At 36.8% G+C, this 23,300-nt stretch overlaps 1 protein-coding gene across 1 annotated transcript in view; it reads left to right on the top strand.

Moving 5' to 3' along the window:
* Positions 1–736: 736 nt before the first annotated feature.
* Positions 737–23,300, top strand: part of LOC118263452 (uncharacterized) — a 33,686-nt gene continuing 11,122 nt past the window's right edge. The window contains exons 1-9 of the mRNA XM_035575461.2: positions 737–1,234; positions 10,365–10,590; positions 17,199–17,307; positions 18,568–18,592; positions 18,806–18,961; positions 19,361–19,505; positions 20,907–21,133; positions 21,271–21,763; positions 22,383–22,583. Coding sequence (XP_035431354.2) covers positions 10,372–10,590; positions 17,199–17,307; positions 18,568–18,592; positions 18,806–18,961; positions 19,361–19,505; positions 20,907–21,133; positions 21,271–21,763; positions 22,383–22,583 — 1,575 coding nt within the window. The 5' untranslated portion in view covers positions 737–1,234; positions 10,365–10,371. The remainder of the gene's footprint in view (positions 1,235–10,364; positions 10,591–17,198; positions 17,308–18,567; positions 18,593–18,805; positions 18,962–19,360; positions 19,506–20,906; positions 21,134–21,270; positions 21,764–22,382; positions 22,584–23,300) is intronic.

The following is a 23,300-nucleotide window of genomic DNA, read 5'->3' as shown; positions in this document are numbered from 1 at the left end:
CGCTTGCGTTGAATAAGTAATGATATGCCGATTCGACAATGACCTTATTGAGCTGTATAGAATTTAAATTAATATTGAAACTTGCTATAACCGTGTTTGTAGGCCTAGTCCTAGAAAGAAGTGGTAATTGAAGCATCTTCCTTAAAACAGTAGGCTAGTTTCCTACTAGTCAAATTAAATACTTTTTTCGAAACGTCAGTACTTAACTATATTTTGTATGAAATAGTCCGTTATGACATGATCAGATTTTTACATCAATTAGCAGACTTATTATTAGGTAGGTAGTTCATCAATTCTATGAATGAAAGTGAAATTATGTTTTAATATTTTACTGTATTATTTATGTCCAAATAATTTATTTTTGACCGAGGAAACTACCCAATTATAAAAGTGGTAAACATAATTAGTCTGTGCCACAATTTCGGTTAGTTTGAATATTTTTTAATTCGTCCTTTTTGTGTGTCTCTTTGTTTGTATTTGCTGTTGAATTGTACCGGAAAAGATTTCAATAGGAATACGCATACTTCATCTTCGCATATGATTGTTTTCTTTTACGACAAATAAATAAATGAATGAACGTATACAATTAAGAGGTACCCTACCAATCAGAGAGATTAAACTGTTAACCGTAAAATTAGATTCCACAATCAAAGCTATTATCGAAATTACAACCATAGTTTCTTATTGAAAAGTGTCGAAAACGTAAGGTATTACAAAACAATAATTTCAAACGACATCCCAGTGGCAACATCAAATTCCGAGTGAGTATACATTGGGGACACGCAGTTAGGCGGTGGTACACGCGCAACATGAGTTATTAGCTTCGATTCGAGCTGTGAAGGCTTTTATCGTGGTGACGTCGAACTTTCTTTAACTGCTTTTATTTTTGCTGACATTCGAGTCGGTGAGCCGTCGTGAGCGCACGCCGACGCTCCGGTCGCGCCCTCCCCAGTCCCGCCGCGCAGTGTACGAGTCGTCGCCAGCGCGGCTGCCTCGCCAGCCACAAACATCGTGCACCAGCCGCCACAAACCAACCGTGAACATTTTAAACCGTAAAATCATCTCAACGAGTTTCGTGTGTAATATTTTCTAAACAGTGAACCAGTGAAGTAAAACTAAAACCATACAATTCTGTACACTTAGTGAAATGAAACTGAGCGATGCGATAATGTTTCGTTGTTTTAATTTTATCCGAGGTGAAACACTGATAAATTAAACTTCGTTCCACACACAGGTGAGTCGCCAATCAGTTGATTTAATACAAATAGTTAAGTACATAACCGTTACGTTATTTGAGTGTGCAGTTCTAGTTACTTTTATTTTTAGTCTATGTAAATATACCATTTTAAATTAACGTAACGTAGCGTATCATTATCATCTCGACGAAGCACAGTGAGATAAATTGACATTGGAAAGATAAAACTGTCAAAGATCTGCATAATCTAACAATTTGACAAGCAACATTAATGTTATCCAATACATGCCCTTGGGTATCCCATGTTTTTATATCAAAGTTGATCAAGTATCGAGATAAAGAGTTTAAAACTACCGTTTTAGCAAAAACTGTATTTACCTAGCATTAAAAATGTTCATGAGGTTAGAGAAAAAATACGGTTTGTGAGATAATAAAAATAGAAACAGTTAAGTTGGCCAGGTGCAACGAGTTTTTCAACATAATTTTAATTGAGAACTAGTTTAATATCCTGGCTGCGTATATATCCTCTGCTACTTACCAGACAGGGCAACAAACTCACCGTTACTAAACTGATACATCTTTTTTGTTTATTTACCAAAGAAATGACCGGATATGGAATATACAAGTGGGTATTATTCTTCTTTTTGAGGGAAGACAATCATCCAATTTCTTCTCCCACCATGGGCGAGGCGAGAGGGAGGTGTTTGACTCTTACTTACTAAAAACCACCCCTCCTACTCCTGCTTTTCGAGCCAGGGCCCCGGTAACCCGCTAGACAGTCCGCAGCTCGGTATTGTACGTTGATGCTTCTAATATCATGGAATCTACTATCTAACAGAGCTTTGCTTTAGATTGTGATCGAATGATTAAGATAAGCCAATTAGTGAATTAACTTGTTCACTTAAAATAACACAATAAAGTTATGATAAAAGTGCTTATCGATAGGTAAGTAGGTGTGGTGACTCAGTAAAGTTATTTGTAATTTCAGTTCACTTTATCTGCTACAGTGCGCTTGGTTTCAAATGTAAGAAACTTGTTTGTGTCGGTATTGCACCGGGCCTATTCTATAGCCTGCATTCCTGCAGGAAATAACAAAAGATGTAGCCTTTGATAATATAGGCTTAGTAAACCCCTGCTTATATTATACAAAACAAAACATAAACATCTTTATGACGATTTGATGAATAGAAGAATGGTTCATTATCACAAATAGATTGTAAGCAATCGTCTGTAATTATAAATATTCATTTAGAAAATAAACCGAGCATCTCGTATGGGAGCGTGTGAACTGAAACCTCGGCGCAGCGTCGTCTAGTCCGTCAGCTCACTTTCCATCCATTCATGGAGTCTCCAACTTTTTCCAACGATTTCTTTCGGCCTTCTCTGCTCATATTGGATTTCCAGCTTTCTTCTTTGTTTGTATCGTTCACTCAGTTCGATATTAGATAGCTGTCAGCAAAAACTAGATCTGTTACTGCATCTACCATTTTCTATTGGAGTGATATTGTATAATGTTGATCACACAATAAACTGTGAAGTTTTATCGACTCAAACTAGAAAACATTTAATAACTATTTTTGATTGCGGAAGATAGGTTATTATTAGAGAATTATTGTTGCAGGTTAAATAATTATTCATAATAGAAAATGACCCTTGGGTCACTACTATTACATAATGGAGTAATATAAAAGTCAGTAACGAAATTGATGGTTCAAATGAGCACATTCAAATTTTCAAAAATCACGGGTGAAACATTTTAAATTTCTGATTAATATTTCCGAAGCAATGATTGCAGTAATTGCAGTTCAGAGGTATTTTCTATTTAAAGATGACGATGAACTCGCGATTGAGGTGGCATCAAGATGAATCGAATTGTGCAAGATTGCACGTTGCGGTCTGCGCTCTATAGTGGCATCTGTGATCTTTCCTACATGGTTACGTAGCCGTAAGTTACAACGCGTCGGGCTCATTATTGGGCTGGAAATGTTTCAACATTGTTTAGGAACCGAACCGGTCAATCGAGTGCTCCTGGATTGATCGGTAGCCCCTTGTACGTATCTATGAGGAGTATCGGCCGGAATAATCGGTCAGGCATGCGGCCCAGAGGTCGGAGGCGGTTAATTGGCGAAGAGTCGCCACGGCCGGTTTGTCCGGCGGGCGTTGTTTTACGGCATTCCTAGTCTTGTAAGCGAGCTGTGCTACACTGCAACACCATTGCTAATTCTGTTAAGTGGCACATCCTTTTCTTTGTTTGAAAATATACGATTTTAAATATTGCCTTCGCAGACGAGATCGTTTTTCAGTATTGGAACTAATACCAGTAATCTATGAATGTGCTTTTATTGCAGCCGCGTGTAATATAATACAGTCGCATGTAAGCTGTATAGTGAGGCTTCCCGGTTTAGCCGGAAATTAAGAATCCCCTCGTTCGTGAGCATGCATCGACTCCCTAAAGTTTGGTTGTGTTTCCTAGCAATATTGATCCGTTTTTATTAATGTTCTATCCATAGAAATTGTCCCTGTAAATACAAACTGCGTTAGATTTGTTATCTATTGATTTGTTAAGATAATAGTTATCTAACTAGTATTTTTTGTTTTTGCACGGCTACGTTCAAGTTGTTTGTTCTCAAGGATAAACGAGTAATAAATGCAGATTATCCGTGATCTTATAATGCTTACGTGTTCGGACATTGATCTCGAGTTGTTTAAAAAAACGGGGAACAGTTGTCGACCGGGGCGGCGGGGATTCACGGTTGAGCGCCCCTGCCACCTGCGTCACTGCCACCCGCACCATGAGCCACCTAGCCAATATTGCGCACACACAACACTTACTCTATTTTACTGTTACAACAATGCTATCTACGAAATTAAACAAACGCCATACGAACTCACGAACGCCATTGTTTAAATATTGCGTAATGTGACCCTTCAGTTAGGGTTGGAATTACTTCGCTAGTTTGTTTCTACGTTCATTATTACATTATTACTCCTGTTGGTCAAAAGAAATACATACTATGTATGTTATGTGTTATACACATAGGTGGTAGTTAAGTAATCAATGTAAGGAACTAAATTATACGTGGCTACATGCATGGTCATTGCTAACAATTTATTTAAGAGTGGGATGATAAACATTTTTATTGTGAATGACATCGATTAGTAATTCTTCTTTATTAGGTCAGTTCAAGAAGTTCCGTATAGAAGGTTACGTCGATTGAACATTTTGTGGCAAGTGTACCTTTATGCAATTCTATTAAACTTTCACTTGCACGATTCTGTCATATTGTTGAATAGTTCGCGTTGTCGGAGTCTGCGCTGGAGACGGTACATTTTTGCTACCATACCAAACTTAATTACTCAAATTATGAACATGTTTTTTTCAAAATATCGTCAATATTTGGGATTTTCTGTTAGTTCAATACATTTCGGTTGTTCGAAATCTACACAAAAAGGTTTTTAATAATGACTTTCGCTTGAATACTATTCGCATGTTAACTGTGTCCGAGTTTTTTCTACCGCTTTCTCGACTTTTCAAAAAGCCGCTTACTGTATGTCTGTTCCTGACTAAACGATACATGTAATAACAAATGTAAACGTAGATTATGATGACACCAGACATGGTTACTTTGTGGTCACAATGTAGATAAAGTAAATTGATCCAGATAAGATGATAGTGACAGGTGCTGATTAACGCTTTGAATGCTTACGTTTTGCCTTTGTTTCTACAATCCGACACAATATCTGAATTTAACCATTTTCGACGACATACTTTGTATTACTATAGAGTTTTCTTTCATATGCCCACGTTTAGATTAAGCATGTATATACGAATATCTTTATATATATAATTCTTCTGTAAGTGTGTATGTCACTGAACTTCTCTTAAACGACTGGACTGATTTTGGTGAATTTTTTTGTGTGTGTTCAAGGGGATCTGAGAATGGTTTAGATTCACAATTTTGTACAATGTTTTTTTAATTAATTTTTAATTTTTTAGTAGTTGTTGATTTTGGAATGTTTTACATCGGATCCGACTGACGGCGCTACCATCGCAGTGTCAAATATTAATGACGTTAGATATTGTCATAACATTTGAATAATAATTTTCATCAAAAAGGTCCAGAATGTTTTAGCTTATTAAAAAAAGTTTAAAATTTTCAAATTAACGTGTAGACAGGACAACGTCTGTCGGGTCCGCTAGTTTCGTATACATTTTTGTATGCAACACGCCTCTACCGATAATCTCAATACTGAAGACTGGATCGTGAACAATGTGCAAATAGGCCGTCTAGACGCGTCTACGTCAGGGGACGCTAATAAGCCACAAGATAACGGAGAAAACTAGACACAAGTACTCAATATGTGGGCTAACACAACAATTTGCTTTTTATGCATAGGACAAGTTAATTAAGGTTAATATCACTTGCGTAGTGTCAATGAGTGTGGCGAACATTTGCAGCGGAGCAAGTTGCCGGAGGCTGCGCAGGCGCGGGTCATTGTACCGCTTGCCCGAGGAGGCTGCACTCGCCCCTTGCCCCCTCCCCATCCCACCGTGACACCCGCCCGCATCCTTTATCTCTCAAATAACAGGGACAATGCCTATTCCTTGCAAGCCAAACTTTAAAACTGTGATCGTAACGAGATAGAAGCAACATCACGGTTGTCACATCACGAGAACGTGTTCGCCATAAAAATGTTGGGCACAAAACCCGTCTAGGCTAGTATGGGATGATGTAACTTCCCGTAACTACAACTATAGAGTATGGAGACAAAGAAGAAACCCGAGATGCTTGTATGTCGTCCAATTGTGAAGTGAATTCATTCCCTATCCATTCATTAAATTCGCCATAATAGGAACTTTGGACTTCCCATACCCGTACCATCATCTTGGGGGATTTAGACGCTGCTTAGTGACCTTCGATAGTAAAAAACGACTGTTCTCATTCCGACTCGAACTAGCAACTTGTGTCGACTGATATCACTGAACCAATCTGAACTTTAACCAAAACTAAAGTGGAACTTGCTGATTGAGCAGCAATTTTTCAAAGGCACCTGTTCATACTTTGACGTGTAAATGTTCAAAATAGTATACAATTTGACCTTTCTAAGCTGTAGCTATTGTTGTATGATAATGTCAAGGAAAATACCGGAGATCGTTTCTTAATGCCCTTAGCTAAGGACGGGATTTATGAAATCCGTTTAGTGTAAATAATTTGATTTACACGTTAAAATTGTTGATATCATTATCATTATCCATTAAAACGTGACGCTTTGTTGAATTTATAATAAACGTAAAAACGTTCTTTGTTGTATTTTTCATTCAAATATTATTGTTTTTGCATTTAGACAAAGCCCTGTTTTGCAATTAATCTGTACGTCCAGTCTGTTACTTAAGATTAACTTAGGTGTCTCTTGATCTCAGAGTATTTATTTAAGATCAAATTAAGTTAAAAAATTGTGTATTTCATTATTTTCTATATTTATTTTTTTGCTATTCAAGTACTAGGTATAATAATGTTGATTATTGTTTACAGTAACTTAAAAAAAACTGCTTCATGGATTTTAAGTTACTTTCCTACTTAGAGTCATCTAATGGTTACTTAACGATACAACAAATGTTTTCGATACAAAATCGTTGCTAAGGTATTCTTAGCAACGAATTTGTTTCGAAAACATTTAAGTACCTATCTAATCATTAAATGTCTCTGAGGGTATACGTTATTAGTTTTAGGTACTAAAAGTTCCTCACTTCATACTCGTATAGCAAAGTATGAATATCATTCTATTTGGTTTAGTCAACAAAGAAGGTTTCTTTTTTCTTCTGCGCATGCTCACTGAACATTACACTAGTTAATTATTACGGTCTGTAATTAAGAACATTAGTATGCGTTTATGCTAAAGTAGGTTTTAACTCTGTTTTTAGAAGACTTGACTTATTTCAAACAAACATGGCAATTCTAGTTACAGCCAATTAAATAGTGGCAATGCACAAACTTGACCATGTTCGCATTCTAATGTCATTTATGGATAAATATTTTAATTTATAAATATTCATGCAGCTGTACTGGTATGCATAATGTGTAGGTAAATAAAATGCTTGATGACAAATACTAAGCTAACAACATAGTATTGGCGATAGGCCTTTTAATTCGATATTAAATTTGATCCGGCCGTTTGGATGCTTTAAAAAAACTTACACTAGATTCTCAAGCTACTACAACTTTTATATTTTAATGTCTTGTCGGTCGAATCACGATAGCCCAAAAACAATTTGTGTTATTCTATTCTGTCTATTATGTTGTCTATTCCTGAGTAATAAAGAAAAAAGATATTCAAATATGGAATTAATTAATTATGGGAATATGGAGACATAGCTTTATTATTATCCATCTCTTATTGAAAACTTTAATTAGACCGAGACCATTTACGACTGCATTGAATATAGCATCGAAAAATCTAAGTTGCCATTAGTCATAAAAGTAGTTGCACTCTGAGTCACAAGTACAATATGCACGTGTATGTAAAAAGCTACCTTGAATAATTGAAGTAGTTTTGACTAACATAAAAAAAAAAACATCGTACAGAAACAACTTTGACGTAAACAAATCAGAGTTATGTTCTATATCAAAACGATTATATTCGCTTTTCATATAACTAACTATTCGATAAGGCTTATGACTATATGAATACTTATTTGAATATAAATTCTTGGTTAACGAACTGTGGTTTTCTTTTTTATGTGATGGTTATAAAGTAAAATTAGATATGTATAACCAGATATTTAAATTTTTAAATAGGTTTTTAAGGGTCGGCAAGACGCATATAATGCCCCAAGTGTTGCTCATAGGTTACGATAACTACTTACCATCATGTAGGCTGTATGCTATATTGTCACCGTCGTGGTATAAAAAAAATATAGATGCATGTGTATTGTTTATATTAAACATTCTACCTATAGTTTACTGTTTATTATACAGTAGACAATAGGCTTACCTATTCCCTGCATGGAACTCATAACATAACTACTGGAAAGTGTACTTTACATTTAATATGCACCTCGGGAACAACCCCATGGGAATTAAATTATATCACGCAAGTATACCTAAGTGTATGGTGACTATGTAGGGGTTAGGTAAACTCACAATTTCTCTTTGGAGCCCCTGAGGTCTTTGGTACTATTATTTCACATTTTTTGTTATTAACTTTGTTCATGCATGTTTTATTGCCAAAGGTTGAATAGACCCATATAAGACGTCGATTAATAGACCTAATAAAATTAAGTAAGCAACGTAACGTAAGCAATCATATATTTGATCAAGTAGAGGATACATATAAGATGTTCTAAAAGTATTTGCTACGGCATTAATGGGAGTTAGTGTAGAGTTTGAAGATTTGTTTTTTCTTACAAAATCGTATGTGTTTGTTATGAAAGATCTAACTCTTTCACTGTCTCTGTCAATTGTTTTCATTGACGAAGCAACGCAACGTGCGTATTTATGAATCACGGTATGCAGATTAGAGTGAATGTTTATTTAACTTCTTTATGTTCTCAAATTGAATTAACTGATCCGGGGTACGAAATTCCTCCCATTAAAGCCATGGCAGATACTTTTAGAACACCTTATAGATTTTCATATTAACTATGATTGTTTTTCTACTACCTACTTAATAATTCAGTATCCTCCCTCATCTTACAGTAATACAGTAGCAATTGGGTAAAACTTTCCAACGTTATTTTACGAATCAGTTATATTGATTATGATTACAAAACCCGGTGTTGTTGTCTAATACCTAATAGGCTATTATTTTAAACGTCATATGTTTAACGTTTTGTCTGTCGGTATATGAGACACAATAGAAAACACATTGTGTCTCGCGTATATCTGCGTTCCGACATAGGTATACCACGGATTAATCAGTAGGTAACTTACTTGCTATTTAATATTACATATTAGTAAAAGAAATCAATAATATGTGAATGACTTTGGAAGTGAAACTTGTTTGTCATTAAGATCGAGATGGCATACCATTTTAATATTCTAATTAGTAACATTTCGGCCTAACGCCGGGGGCATTGGTCTATCAGTATGGTCAGTTATGTTTATTTATTCCAATGTTATCATATCACTAAACGAATATGCTACAACGGTATTTTGACACACATACATTTCAAAATTTATTTAAATCGTTTTTGCTAATGCACTATTCTAGTAGTGAAATCGTTTTGATATTTAATTGTATATGTATTTTTTTAAATGTACATATATTACATTCCAATGCTATTTAAAAATGTGATAAGCAAACATATCATAACATATAGGTAGACCAACTCAATGGGTGCATGTCTTAAATGTAGCACACACTTTTCAATGTAAATAGGTCTTATGACTTAAAATTGCATAGTTAATTGGTATAGTTGTTAAGGTTGTCTGTACCTTAATCTAACTTTTATACACCAGATACTGTAAATATTCGTCAGTAACTAATGTAAGTAACTTTAAATGGTATGTATGGCGTATAAGTAACTTATCTAATGTTAAAATTTTACTCAAAATTAGACATCTTGGTTGGCCTAACACCATTTCTGTCCATACTTGTAGCGAGTATGTCGGTTAATGGCGTAGCATGGTCTAGTAGCAAGTTGAGTGCCAATCGTATTAACTACCAATTACCTAGATGTAAAGAGATGCCATTAATTTGTGATAGACCACCTACTTTGGATAAATTATTACTTATGGTTATTGGAAAACCAACCTGAAAACCTTTTTACGTCTTGCAAACATTAATACAACATTCCTCGATAGTTGTTTACATTAGTTTAAGCTAAGCACTTAGTTACTAGTTCGAACTTCGTTAAAGTAATAAAGCATCTGACTGTCCCCAGGTGTCCAAAACTTCAGTAACTTAGGTAGGTATTGGACTCTAGATCTTGACTTAAATTGCACTTTTGAGTTAGTTCTTCGACATGGAAATGCTTTGTATGGATCCATTTAGACATTTAGACCTGACTGTGAAATGAGTTCTTATCACCTTTTGGTCATTTATTAAAGAAGGTTGTCCACCGCTGTCCGAGGGCTTAATTTTTTTTCGTATCGAATGTGAGAGACTAGTAATAGTAGGACTTGGTAACAAAATATATTAAGACTTTAATTACCTTTTTAATTTTCAGAGCGACAATGTATGCGACATCGACGGCGTCTACGACGACGTCGGGTTCAAGTCGCGCGGTTGGCGCGGTGGTTGGAGATCGGCGCGTGCGCGCTGTGCGCCTGGTGCGCCCGCGCAGAGCTGCCCCAGCCTTCGGCTTCGCGATCCGAGGCGGCAAAGAACATGCGACTGGCTTCTTCGTATCCAAAGTTGAATTCAATTCTGAAGCCCATGTTCAAGGATTGAAGGTTTGTTCGCGTTTTCATTTCACACACAGTTTAAAGATATGATGACCGAGAGGTAGATTTCCCTGACAAACAAAATGCATTATTACAGTTAGTGAGGAAGGTATGTTTCACTCATAAACTTAAAGTATTTTATGATTATGACCATTAGGTGTATTTCCGTCGGATAATCGAAGAACATCGAGTGTTCTCAATTTATTCTACTCTCTACAGGAACATGGTAATTCCATCCTGAGAATTATCGACATGTTTTATAGTCGTCGTGAATAATGCTTCACATTGGATGTGTGCGGTTGCGTCTGTATACAGTTCATGCTTAAAGTAAAAGTGGCGTAACCTATGGGAGCTACATTCAGGGCTCACGTTTGGTATTTATTGTTATACTTAGCAATCTACTAGTGTTGCTACACATATCTCTCTACTGTATTCTCTCAGGGGCAAAATTACAGGTAAAACACGTAATTAGAAACCTAAGCAACTTGTTTCGAAAACATGATTCCATTTAATTATATGGCAAACCAAAATACCATCCTCGTAAACTTAGACTTATGTAACACCAATAATTGTTTAGTTATGGCATTTGCAGTAGTACCTAGCTCCATAATAAGGCTTGTACTCGCAAAATAACCGAATAACCGTAGTTACGTGGAATGCCACAATGATCAATACGTGGAAACATTGTGCCAGAGGAGTTCTTGTGCCAAGTATTATATGAGTTCTTTGTCTATTAGGCAATATATTATTTCATTGTCTCGTGTGTTCCTTTCGTTCTTACATGAGCAAAGGGAAGATTTAATCTCTATTGACACTTTTTGTAGCTGTTACCTATAACACGTTCTCACGGTGGCCGAGTGTCCCAGCGGCTGCGCGTGCGACTGTGCTCACAATTAAACCAGCGAGCTGCTGGCTTCTGTGCAATTACCCACATCCGAGGCTGAAGTACTGTCGCAACACGCATTCTATTCTTTCCGAGCGTTCACGTAACAACTGTTGCTATCTTTTGGCACAATTTTATCTCATGCGAGACCATTTGCCATGATGATCACCTCGTTGTCTCTTACATGTGGGTCAAACACCTCATTGCTTTGTTGTCGTGAGCCCCACTTGATGCATTGGTCAACAGGTGACGCAGCAAATTACATGGCGTCATTGTATTCAATTAAAGACATTAAACATTTGAAAAGCTTTTGTGATAGTTGTTTAAAATCGATTCTCCTTTTAACATGCTTTGTTTCAAGTTAGGAATTTGAATGTCCGTTCTAGATTACATGAAACATTAATTGTTGTCAATTACGGAGCTCTGTGGACAAATATTATTTAGCTATTGGCTAAGTACCTAACTACCTTGTGCCTACAATTTGGAATACGGAAACAACTAATCAGATAACAGCAGCTGTAGTTAACGACCTGCAACAGTCAGTCGAGTTTGAAAACATGTTATTTGGAACAAAAACGGCTGTCACAACTATCGAAACACAAATCAATATAGGTTACTTTTTATATCATAAAAAAATTACATTGATTCGGATGAAGAATCCGGGTTCAACGAGCCTCATTCTTGTTAAACCCGTATATAAGTACAAATAGGTTATTAGTTCCGATTTTGAGGTAAATTAAATAAATACCATTACCAAAAATCTTAAAATTCTCATTCAAACAAGAATCGGTAGTGAATTATTGTTGTATTCACTTAAATCTTGCAATTGAGTCATAACAGCGTGGTTGAAGGCCGTACGAAATTTAAAAGCATTGTAGGATGTTATGTCATTCGCACATCATAATATCATATCATAATAAATAACTGTTTATTATTTAAAATATCTTTATTTCATCTCTTACCAATTACACTGGAACATATTACCAATCAATATTACATAGCCTGGTAGTTATGATTTGAACAATTTCCTTTGAACATAAGTGTTTTACGGACATTGACGGTCATAAAACTTTAAATACAAAAGGAAATCCATTTATTCAAATAAGATAATCGTCAGTTAATTTGCTGATAATCTGAATTCTGAATCATTATTTGGAAACAGCAAATATACGAGCAATAAGCAACTACACAAATAAACCCTACTTTCTACAAAAAATTGACATGAGTAAAGAATCTTTTGATGTTAAGTCGGCGTCTCGTCATAATTAAACAGTTAAACAAGAATGCACATATTATTTGGCGGCGCGGCGTTACAAAACTTTTCACACGATTACTTCCTCCACAAAGAAGTTACGAAAAATTCATGTACATCCGCTATTATTAAAATAACACAATGAGGTGTTTTGAGAAATTACTCAGATTCTCAAACACAAGTTTTAGATCAACTGTGCCTGAATTGCTGAACTCTAGTCTCCGATGTCATTGACTTGTGCTAAAGCCGCTAAAGACTGATACAACACGAGCATCGGTACACAGTCGGCAAGTCAACAAAACGTGTCAATACAAACTAATGGCGCACACTCACTATTGACTATCTAATTCATACTTTTCTATTTTCCCTTGAAAAACTTGCTGGCTTAAGTAATATGTTTTGAGATGTAAATGACTGCAATCATTTTCTCAAGTTACGAGTGAATGCTCTCAAATCGCTACCATGCACGCGACAGGATATGAAACCCAACAATTTATAATATAACTATTTAAACATTTCCAATGGTATATCCATGGCATGTTAAGTACGGGAAGGCAGCAAATCGATGCAATTATGTGACAATTTGTAAATAGTCCATGTTCCCATGAGGCAGGTCGTGAACGTGTCCAGTGCGTGAGTCACTCAATTACTGTGTATGGCGACTTTCTACCGCTTTCCGTTCGCGTGCGCCTCTTCGGCTTAATACCTCTTGTATAACATTTGCTAAAATAGAAAAGTGCTAATGTTGTCCTTCAGAGAACACACATGGTCAGCAATCTGTATCTTACATCGCGAAACGTTTTAATTCAAGTGAATGGGTGTTTAACATACAAGTCTATTGCAATGCATCTAAAGATGTTGGCAATAATCTTATAGAAAAACCATGGCCACTTCTTTAAAATGAATCGGGAAATAACTATTGCAATTCGTATGTTTCTAGCTCGCAAGTTGTGAAACAATATCGTTTTTTCGCGATAAGGTACCTACTTATAATATTGTATCAACAAGGCCACACTGCACTACAAAAAGTAAATAGAGAATTTAGCATAGCAGCTGTATTGAAAATATATTGACGCTATGACTCACTTGATTACTTTTCACATCGCCAGTGCCTGCTTCAGACAAACATAACGTCATATGTTATAGCTATTGTACTGTACACTTGTTGTAGTTGGACAGTCAGCTTGCACTATTGTAATTTAATTACGGGGGCACTTGCTGCAGTAAAGCAAAGTCGAGTCAAAGAAGAACATAGGTATGATAATGGAGTATGATGGTTTGCCACTTTGTGTTCATCCACAATAAAGTAAAATACATCAATCAAACCCATTCCAAAAAGAAAGTGAATTCATTGGGAGGGCCGGGCGTCGTGGAGTCTGGCGTTCTTTTGCGTCACTGGCAAAAAAGACAACTTGTATGTAACGAAAGTCTGATCGAAAGTTGTCCGATATGTGGGGCACTGTCCGACCTGTCCGGCTTCTTTGCGCTCGCCAACTACGTGATGAAACTGACGAAAGTTCTACCCTATGCCGATCTGATGATGAACGATGCAGTGTCGGCTACAGTGAAATGCAATATCGTAACAGCTGTTAAGGTGAACGTACGAAACACGCGATAGAACTCAGCAAAAAACGTAAGAGATGTTATTCTTATGATAAATGATCATTTAAGCCTGTACTGATAGTAATAAATTAAGTATGATACGGCGGTATTACTGGGTATTAAGAGTTATTAGTATTATGACCACAATAAAAATAAAATTTATGAAGTAAAAGTTTTACTTTAACTACGGTGATTAATATCCAATTTCATATTTTACGATCTCATCATTCAAGTATAAAATAATTATATTATTCGTTTCTTGGGCTATAAAAACACGATTCCGCGTCTATTCCATTCACTGGGTTTACAAAAGGCTTTCTTAAAAGTAGTATCGCCCGTAATCCCTTAGAACAACTGGCGGTCGAGAAAAGTAGGCCACGGGCCACTGCTTCTGTCCCTGAGTTGTGAACCGAACTTTACATAACAACTAGCGCTAAACGCTTAGAAACTCGGAACTGCGAATAATTCATTACGTTTCTCTAATATCTATTTCGAGTCTAACACCTAAGTATATGCATACAAGATGAAATATGTAGTAAACTAGTTTAGGAATAAAGACAGAAATCGATAGTCAATAGTATCCAATAAAAGAAAGCTACAAGGTGTTTCTCTAAATGTACAGACGTTTGGTTTTTATTTAATAGCCCAAATCTTGGATACTACGACTGTGAGCGGCATTCCATCATGCTTGAGTTCTTTAGGAGTCAATGATAATTTGGTAACAATGCCCAAACCAATAGAAGGTAAAAGTGCTTTTTCTGGGCAAACATTACAAATAAGGCCTTGCCCTTCTTTTCTTTTGAGCTGATTGCAAGTTAAGCAGGTGTTCAAACTACACAATGCTCTCTTTAAATGAAGCTGCATTCACTAAAATCAGTACCTACTGGTTTTATTTGAAGTCGATGAAAATAATTTTCATGAAATCTAGGGGATCGATCCTTGTGGAATATCCTTTTTGATAAGTGAAAAGTTTTTAATATTTCGTCATAGTTATAATACAAAGCGTTATTATCATGGGTGAACTATTAAATATTTATTTACCAATTTGTTGGGAATCGGACTACTACCTTAGTTTTGAAGACCATAACCTTGACAAAAATTTGTTGTGCTATGGGATTGTATACACTCATCAACTACTTTACAGAACAATATGATGTTATGGGTAATTATTACCATTATTTTAGACCTTGTCGCTGGTAAGCGTTATCATGATTCTTTTATCTTGTAGTTGCGTCAAGTTACTATGGCTGCTACCGTTCTTAGCGTGGCGCAACGCCACTTGAAAGCAATAACTACATGTGCCTAGTCCATTGTTGTTTCAACACCTGAGAAATTATTTACGAACCTGCTACAATTTTCTCGGCGTTCTTGCAAATTATGTTTTCACGATTCATGTCATGTTGTTACTACTTGTTACCCTACCTAGTTAGGTGTGGGTCAAACGCGCTGAGAGATTTAGCTAACTCTTAATATGCGCAATAATATAGTTGGAGTAAAAATAAAATGTATGAAAAGCTTGAGCCCTGCTGAAAACAAATTTTGGAATAAATTGCTTTATTTGTTACATTGTTAAACTACTTCATTAGGCCGAGAAAAGCATGTTTAGAAATCAATAATTTGATCAAACGAACACTTTCATGCGTGGTGTCGTAATTATGTCACAGTCAATATTAATGGCGCATGAGGATAAAACATGAGCCAGAGCTAACGTATGACGGTTTTCCACTAAATATGACTTGCTAAACTGTCAGCTACCGACCGATGTCTCTGTCACTCGTAACGCCTCTGGTGTTTCGCATGTCCATGGGCGGCGGCAATTGCTTACCATCAGGTGATCCATCTGCTTGTTTACCGGCTTATACCATAAAAAAGTGTGTATAACGAGTAAGAAGCAAAGAACATGTAGACGAAGCACAAAGACTAGCATCTTTATTATTATTTTTACATACCAAGATGCTAAGAAAATGCAGTCTTACAATAATGAATGACGTTTTGTTCAGAGCCTTTCTAAGCTGTGGCATTGTGTCATGGAATAACTTATGCTCGTCTGAAAGTACGGAAACAATTACAAGTAATACCTAGGTACCTATACGTCTTGAGAAGGAAACTTTCCTTAAAAATTCTTCGATTTTGGTAACTGTATAGATGTAAATAAAGTCTATTTTCTTATTGATTGCAAGGCAACTGTTAAATAAATACGAGGTCTAATTGATGAGACGATTTATCTAGTTTTTAGGTCGTTTCCTACGCATCAATAGGCAAGATTCTATGACCTAAGACTATCTAAAAAATTTCGGGGAAAAACTCAGTATGACTATCAATTTCCTAGTAATCTTCCTTCCTTCTAAATCCGGTTTCTGCAAGTATTTATTTTTAATTTCAAATCAAAACCTGATCATAGTTATTCGTTGTCGATTAAGAAAATGATTAGCCTCTTAATTAAAAGTATGCTAAAAATGCAGATTGTGTCTGAAATTATACTTCATTTAATGCAACGTGACGCATACGCATTTTATCCCAGAAGGCAGGCAGAGGCCTCCTGCTAAATTACGGCACGTAATGGCTGCTATACTATGTACACCCATGTCTGTTGTCACCATTGACATGCACATGTAAAAGCGAGGTGAGCCTATTGCCATACTGGGCACAATTCGTGCAGACGTGTCGCGTGCTCGATTCACTAACGGAACAACTCTTTGTGAAGAACCGAAAAAAGCTCAGAATGCTGTTGCCCGACCCGGTGTCATCGTGCATGTGACCCCTTGTCCGGCAGTCGCATTTGCGAGCACTCGACAAACGAGGCAGTCATGTAATGTTTCATTTAAAAATACTCTTAAATAAATATTTCAATTAAGTAAATCTGTATTTCCATGTTTGCAGGTTGGCGATCAGCTAGTGAGTGTGAATGGCTACCGGGTGGACGATGCGGTGCACAGTGAGCTGGTCCACTACCTCGCTACACAGTCACGACTCAAGATCAAAGTTAGACGTAAGTAACTTACAGACCTACATCTACGTTCTACTGCATAATGTCCATTTAAAGCATCGCTACTTTATCTATAAAAAATATCGCAAATTGTGTTGCTAAGCACAAAACTCATGGTTACGCAAAATTGAACTCTATTTTGTTACACTTTATTGTTATTATAAAGAATGCATATGTGTATGACAAAAATAATATATATAAATGCACCGAAAGAGTTTCGGTAGTTGAGTAACTAGTTTCCAAAAAAATCTCATGAAGCCCTTGTGACATTTTTCTTTAAGATACAATTTTTATTTTCTTTAAAGTCAATTGTTTTACTATCAAACTTATTCAAATCTCCGCAAACAACATCAAATAATTGAATCATTGTGTTTATGTAACCGAGATAAGATAAGAATTTATATCAGTGGGACGGACAGCATCCAACCTCGAATTTATACGTAATCATGCAACATCAATTCACCTGCCAGATGAGACGCAGACGATTATTTTTAACATGTAATATTTTATTTTACTGTAGACGTTTGTGGGAAATATTTATACATGAATGTAATATAGAAATAAATGTATGATATAATACGACAACTGAACAGTCCCGCGATGATCAATGTATTTATTATGCATGCAAAATGCGAATAAACTTTTTAATAAAAATTGACGATCTGACTATTATGACATAACACTATTAAATTATTTAGGGGATGTTGATTGAAGTTTTTAGTTGATTAATGAATAAATTTGCATATTAAAAGCGTTTTCTATATCAATGCTATAATATTAATTGAAGTTATTACGTAACTAGACTCAGTTTGCTATGACGCTTCAATACGTAGGCGAATCGTCTGACAATGTTACAGTGAATAAAATTATGATAATTAATCAAATCGTATGAGACTCAACCGGTAATAGAAGCCGCCGAGATTTTATAACTGTCGTGAAAGCGCGTGGGCGTGTGCCTATGAACATTGTCTATTAGGTAGTGTTGCGTAAAACGAATTATGACAGATGAAATGAGGCCCGGTGCCCAGTGATTGTTCAGAATTCCGAAACATTTCATAAATGCCCAGCTCGGCTACAATCTTGCAACATATCTATGACAATAACAACACTAGCTAACTAAAATATTTCCTTAGGCTTTTTTTTATTGATTCTTTTAAATTTCTTACACAATTCTCTATCGAAAGTAGCACCATGTCTACGGTATTAATTTCGTCATTATGTTAAGTTGTATAAATTTTCACTTTTATTTACTTTTTGTTGCAGATGTGGGGATGTTACCTGTCAAAGAGTAAGTACGATTACTTACGGCGCATTCCAATAAACTACGGATCGGTAGATGTGCCTACGAGCCGTAGAATTTTGACACATTTTGTATGGAGCTTATGTCAAAATTCTACGGCTCGTAAGCAAATTTACCGATCGGTAGTTTATTGGAATGCGTTAGCTTTTGCTTGTGTACATAGGTGTGTGCATTTGTTTGATCACGTTTTCCGCATTTCAGCAAGCCGCATGAGCCATTGTCATGGCAGTTCGTGTCGGAGCGAGCGTCGCTGAGCTCCGACGTGTCGTCCTCACCGACGCTGTGTCACGACAACGAGAGACTGACGGACATGAGGCTGTCGATACTCGTGCCCCCCAGAGCTAAGCTTGGCTGCGGGTCAGTACTCCTTCTACTTTTAATATAAAGACTTTTTGTTATACGTACAATCACGTTGAATTTGCCGAATGAAGTTTCATGATATTTGGTATGATATCACCCTAATGCTTTACTACCTTATTTGGCTGTATCCCAGTGTCAAAGCCACAGAGTTTCTTCGTGATAGGATAGCCACTAACTAACTATAATACAATTCCGTTTGGATTTCTACTTCGTAAAAAGTTTATTGACGGAGAAAACTGCTTATTTGTAGTGCTACGACTTTCGAAGTTAAGTCTTTACACATGTAGTTAGCCACTTAAAAGACTAAATACATACTTGTAGTTGATTAATACCTTCGTGAATTGAATGTTAGTTACGTTATTACCATACTTATGTTGTGAAAACGGTTTGTTTCAGAATCTGCAAAGGTCCGGAGTGGAAGCCGGGTATATTTGTGCAATTCGTGCGGGAAGGCGGCATCGCGCGTGAGGCGGGCTTGCGACCGGGCGATCAGATCTTATCATGTAACGCCCTGGATTTCTCCAACGTTTCCTTCAACGAGGTGAATATCCTTCGACAGTTTTGAGGTCAAATTGTAATTATTATTATCCTCATCACTTTTAAGTATACATATTTTACGAATCGACTGCACGGTTGGTGCGGTGGCTGGGCAACTGGCTGCCACGCAACGGGTAACGGGTTCGATTCCCGCACGAAGCACCTCTTTGTGTGATTCATAAATTTTTGTTTCGGGTCTGGGTGTCATGTGTATGTGAACTTGTATGTTCGTAAACGCACCCACGACACAGGAGAAAATCCTAATGTATGGCAACGTATTTAAAAAAAAAAGGAAATGAAAAAAGATTATCAAGAGAAGTTTACGTGTACGTAGGTTGAGAACGTGTCTCGAAGTTTGCATCGTTTATTTAATATTGTAATGTTAAGTCGGTAGTAACTGGCGATGGAATCTAAACTAGCAACACCTAAGTACCTCGTTCACACGCTCATTACTGAAATCCCTTAGATGATTTTTATCACCTGTCTGACTGCTGGCTACTTTATTCGTGAGAGGTGTAAATGTTAAGCAAGTGTTAAATCGCAGGATTAATTCAATTGCATAGAATATGTATTTAGATTTCGGTATAATACTTTGGAACATAAACCGAGAAAATAAAGACTGTCAAATGACGGGTTCGGTTAAATTCTCAAGAAAATATAAGAAAGAGAAAGTAACATGATTGAAGTTAATCTTTAGGACCTTCGGGAAAGTGTTATATCTACCATTCTCGCCACCTCAAATAAATGAAATAATACAAACCCCTCCTTTTTTTAATTGGGTGAGGCGAGAGGGAGTGTCTGACTCTTACTGACTAAAAATCACCCCGTTCCTACTCATGTTTTTCGCGCTGGAGCCGCTAACTAGTCCGCAGCTCCGGATCAGGATACATTCCCTCTGCTGATTGTTGTTTGTTTTGCATAAGTTTGACCCTGTTCTTTAGTTTTTCTACCCTTTTTTCTCGTTCAACATTTAATTAGGTACTTAATTAGGTCCTGCTTCTCTCGCCCTATTGTTAGTAGCGCGTCGATCTGGGTCAGACCTAGTTTTATGCCAATAACGCTGACTAATATAATGTTTTTTTTTTATCGTATCAGAGTTTACTTATTGGCTTATCGATACGTCCTTATTATCATCGTGAGTACTCGCAGTTAATTGACCGTGGTTTATGGGAGCAATGTCGATTAATGAGTAAATACTGATTGTCTTCCAGATTTAGATTGAACCTTCTTAACTTAGAGCAGCCAAAATGTCTTAGAAACTTGTTTAGTCTTGAAAGTGTTTAGTTCTATCCTTCAATTTGAATTGGGTGACTCTTTTACAGTCTGCGCAGTGACTACACTCCACTACGCAGACTGTAACAAAATTGCTATGTTTATTCTCATTATTTGTATTTTTGTTCTACAGGCAATATCTGCTATGAAAGCGACTGGTCGTTTAGAGCTGGTTATCCGCGAAGGTGCTGGTACGGACCTGGTGTCTCCAGAGAGCTCTGGTTACAACAGTTCTGCATCATCAGCTGCTGGAGAACGCAGTCCTGCGCCTATTGTGCCACACGTGCCTTTAGCCCCGCCTGCTGCACTGCGCAGGCGTCTCGCTAGCGTCGCTGAGGAAGCTGCTGACCGCGCTGATAGGTAAAAATTTCTTTGAAATACTTACAACAAGAATTAATTTTACGTGATAGCTGTAAAATTGGATAAGAACAATAGAGATTTTGAAAGAAAGATTCTTCTTTGTAAACATGTTCCTGTATATTTTGTTGTACTTACAGATTAACCATGAACAGACTGAAGAGAAGGACATGGGACAGTTTAGATTTTGAATGGAAGAACGGTGACATCCATAACTTTGATGCGGACGCTCCTTCTGACATAGAACCTGACTACGATAGTCCCAGCATACCAAACAATCCTCATACGTACGAAAATAAGAGTAACCAACGAAGCAAGAATAAGAAGGAATACATTACTAGCCCATCGAATAGGACAATAATCAATTTAACTGAAGATGGGACTATGATACAGTGTAGTTACGATAACCAGACGCCTAGGAAAAATGCTTTTACAGCGAACCATACGAATCGAGACAACGATAAGAAAACAATAGTAGTGGAGGTACACCACACTAGCACGACGACTTGTGGGAAAAACGCGTGTAACTATCCACCCCCTTTGAAAAACGATTGTAATTTGGATTCAGTAAGTCTATCTAGTTCAGCCACGTTATCAAGTGCCATTGCCGAAGAGATACAACGACGTAAGATGGTGAGTAGCCTGATAATATTAAGAACGTGCGCCTTAAAGGATCATCTGGTTATTTACACTTTCTCTTCGCGGAATTTAAAGATTATGTCGAAAGTTGAGTATTGATAATGTCAGGCGGCTCGTGCGTCAGGTGTCATTTCTAGATTAGAATACTTGTGATCTTTTTACTATCTATTTTTTACGAACTACGCAACTACTTTACGCTAATACTTTTATATTATGTGCGTCATTCAGACAGATGTTTAAGGACAGTTTACTGATTAACTACTGCTGACTTGTATGAAAAGCTATCCACCATTAAATTTCTACCAAGTAATGTATGACCCAGTCGCTACTGTGACCAAATGCAAAGACTGGAGGTTTACTAGTAAAACATGTTCGCTTGCAACAAACACCACTGCAGGCCACATAAGTTCAGAAGATTCTTTAACTGCCGTACTCAGAGTCATTTAATGACAACCCAGTCCTTAGCAATTGTTTTCGATATAAAACTTTACTAAGGAATAATTTACGTAATCATTAAATCTCTCTGAGTACGTCATAAATCATGTTTTTAATTTCATTTAATACATTAAATTAATCACAACAGAAAATATTAATCAAATTATTACTTCTTTAGAATAAGAAGAAACCAAATTCAGAGTCAAACGCACCGCCACCGCCGGCAAAAAAACCAGCTCCACCTAAGCCAACGGATGAGAAGAAAAAACAGCATGATGCATTAATGGACGAATTTAAAAAAGTGCACAGGAAAATGTTTGCGAGCATGGACAATGGCGAAAAAACTACAGACACACAAAACGTTGAAGCAGAGCCATTGGTAAGTCTTACCGCATTATTAGGGTCAGTTCATATCTGACGTAAAATACGTCGAGCGTATCATCGGTTGCACTAACGTATCATCGGTTGAGTGTGAACGGTCAAGTGTTTTTCTATACATTTATCCGTTCCGACTGCCTCGTTGGTCGAAAGTGCGACTGCCGAACCAGGGGTCTCGGGTTCGATTCCCGGGTCGTGCAAAGTATTACTGGGCTTTTTTCGGATTTTCGAAAATTTCTCGGTAGTAGCACGGAGTCTAGAATTGTGTCCAGGATATGGCAATAGGCTCACCCCCTATTACATTAGACTTATAACACGAACGGTGAAAAGTACGAATGGTAATAACGTAATGCCGCTAAACAATGCACACCCACATTGTATAGCGGCATTACGTGCCGTAATGTGCACCTCGGCCTACCCCTTCGGGGATAAAAGGCGTGACGTTGTGTGTGATTTATCCGTTCTGACGTTATGCGACCAAATACGCGACGCATGTTCCGTCAGATATGAACGGTCCATTAATTGTCTTTTTTATGAAGCAACGGAAACTATGAACTAATTTACGTGCACTTATCTAACATTGGTAATTATGAATGACGAAAATGTATAATTAATTAGGTAGATAGGAATCTGGTTTACCTACCAATGTGTGTAACGATGTTGCACGATTTCAATTCAAAGAATTATTCGATTTGTAGGTATACAACGGAATTCCAAT

Source organism: Spodoptera frugiperda, chromosome 27 (genome assembly GCF_023101765.2).
Source record: "Spodoptera frugiperda isolate SF20-4 chromosome 27, AGI-APGP_CSIRO_Sfru_2.0, whole genome shotgun sequence".
Classification (NCBI taxonomy): Eukaryota; Metazoa; Arthropoda; class Insecta; order Lepidoptera; family Noctuidae; genus Spodoptera; species Spodoptera frugiperda.
Note: the sequence above shows the minus strand (reverse complement) of the source record. Positions and strands in the feature narration are given on the sequence as shown.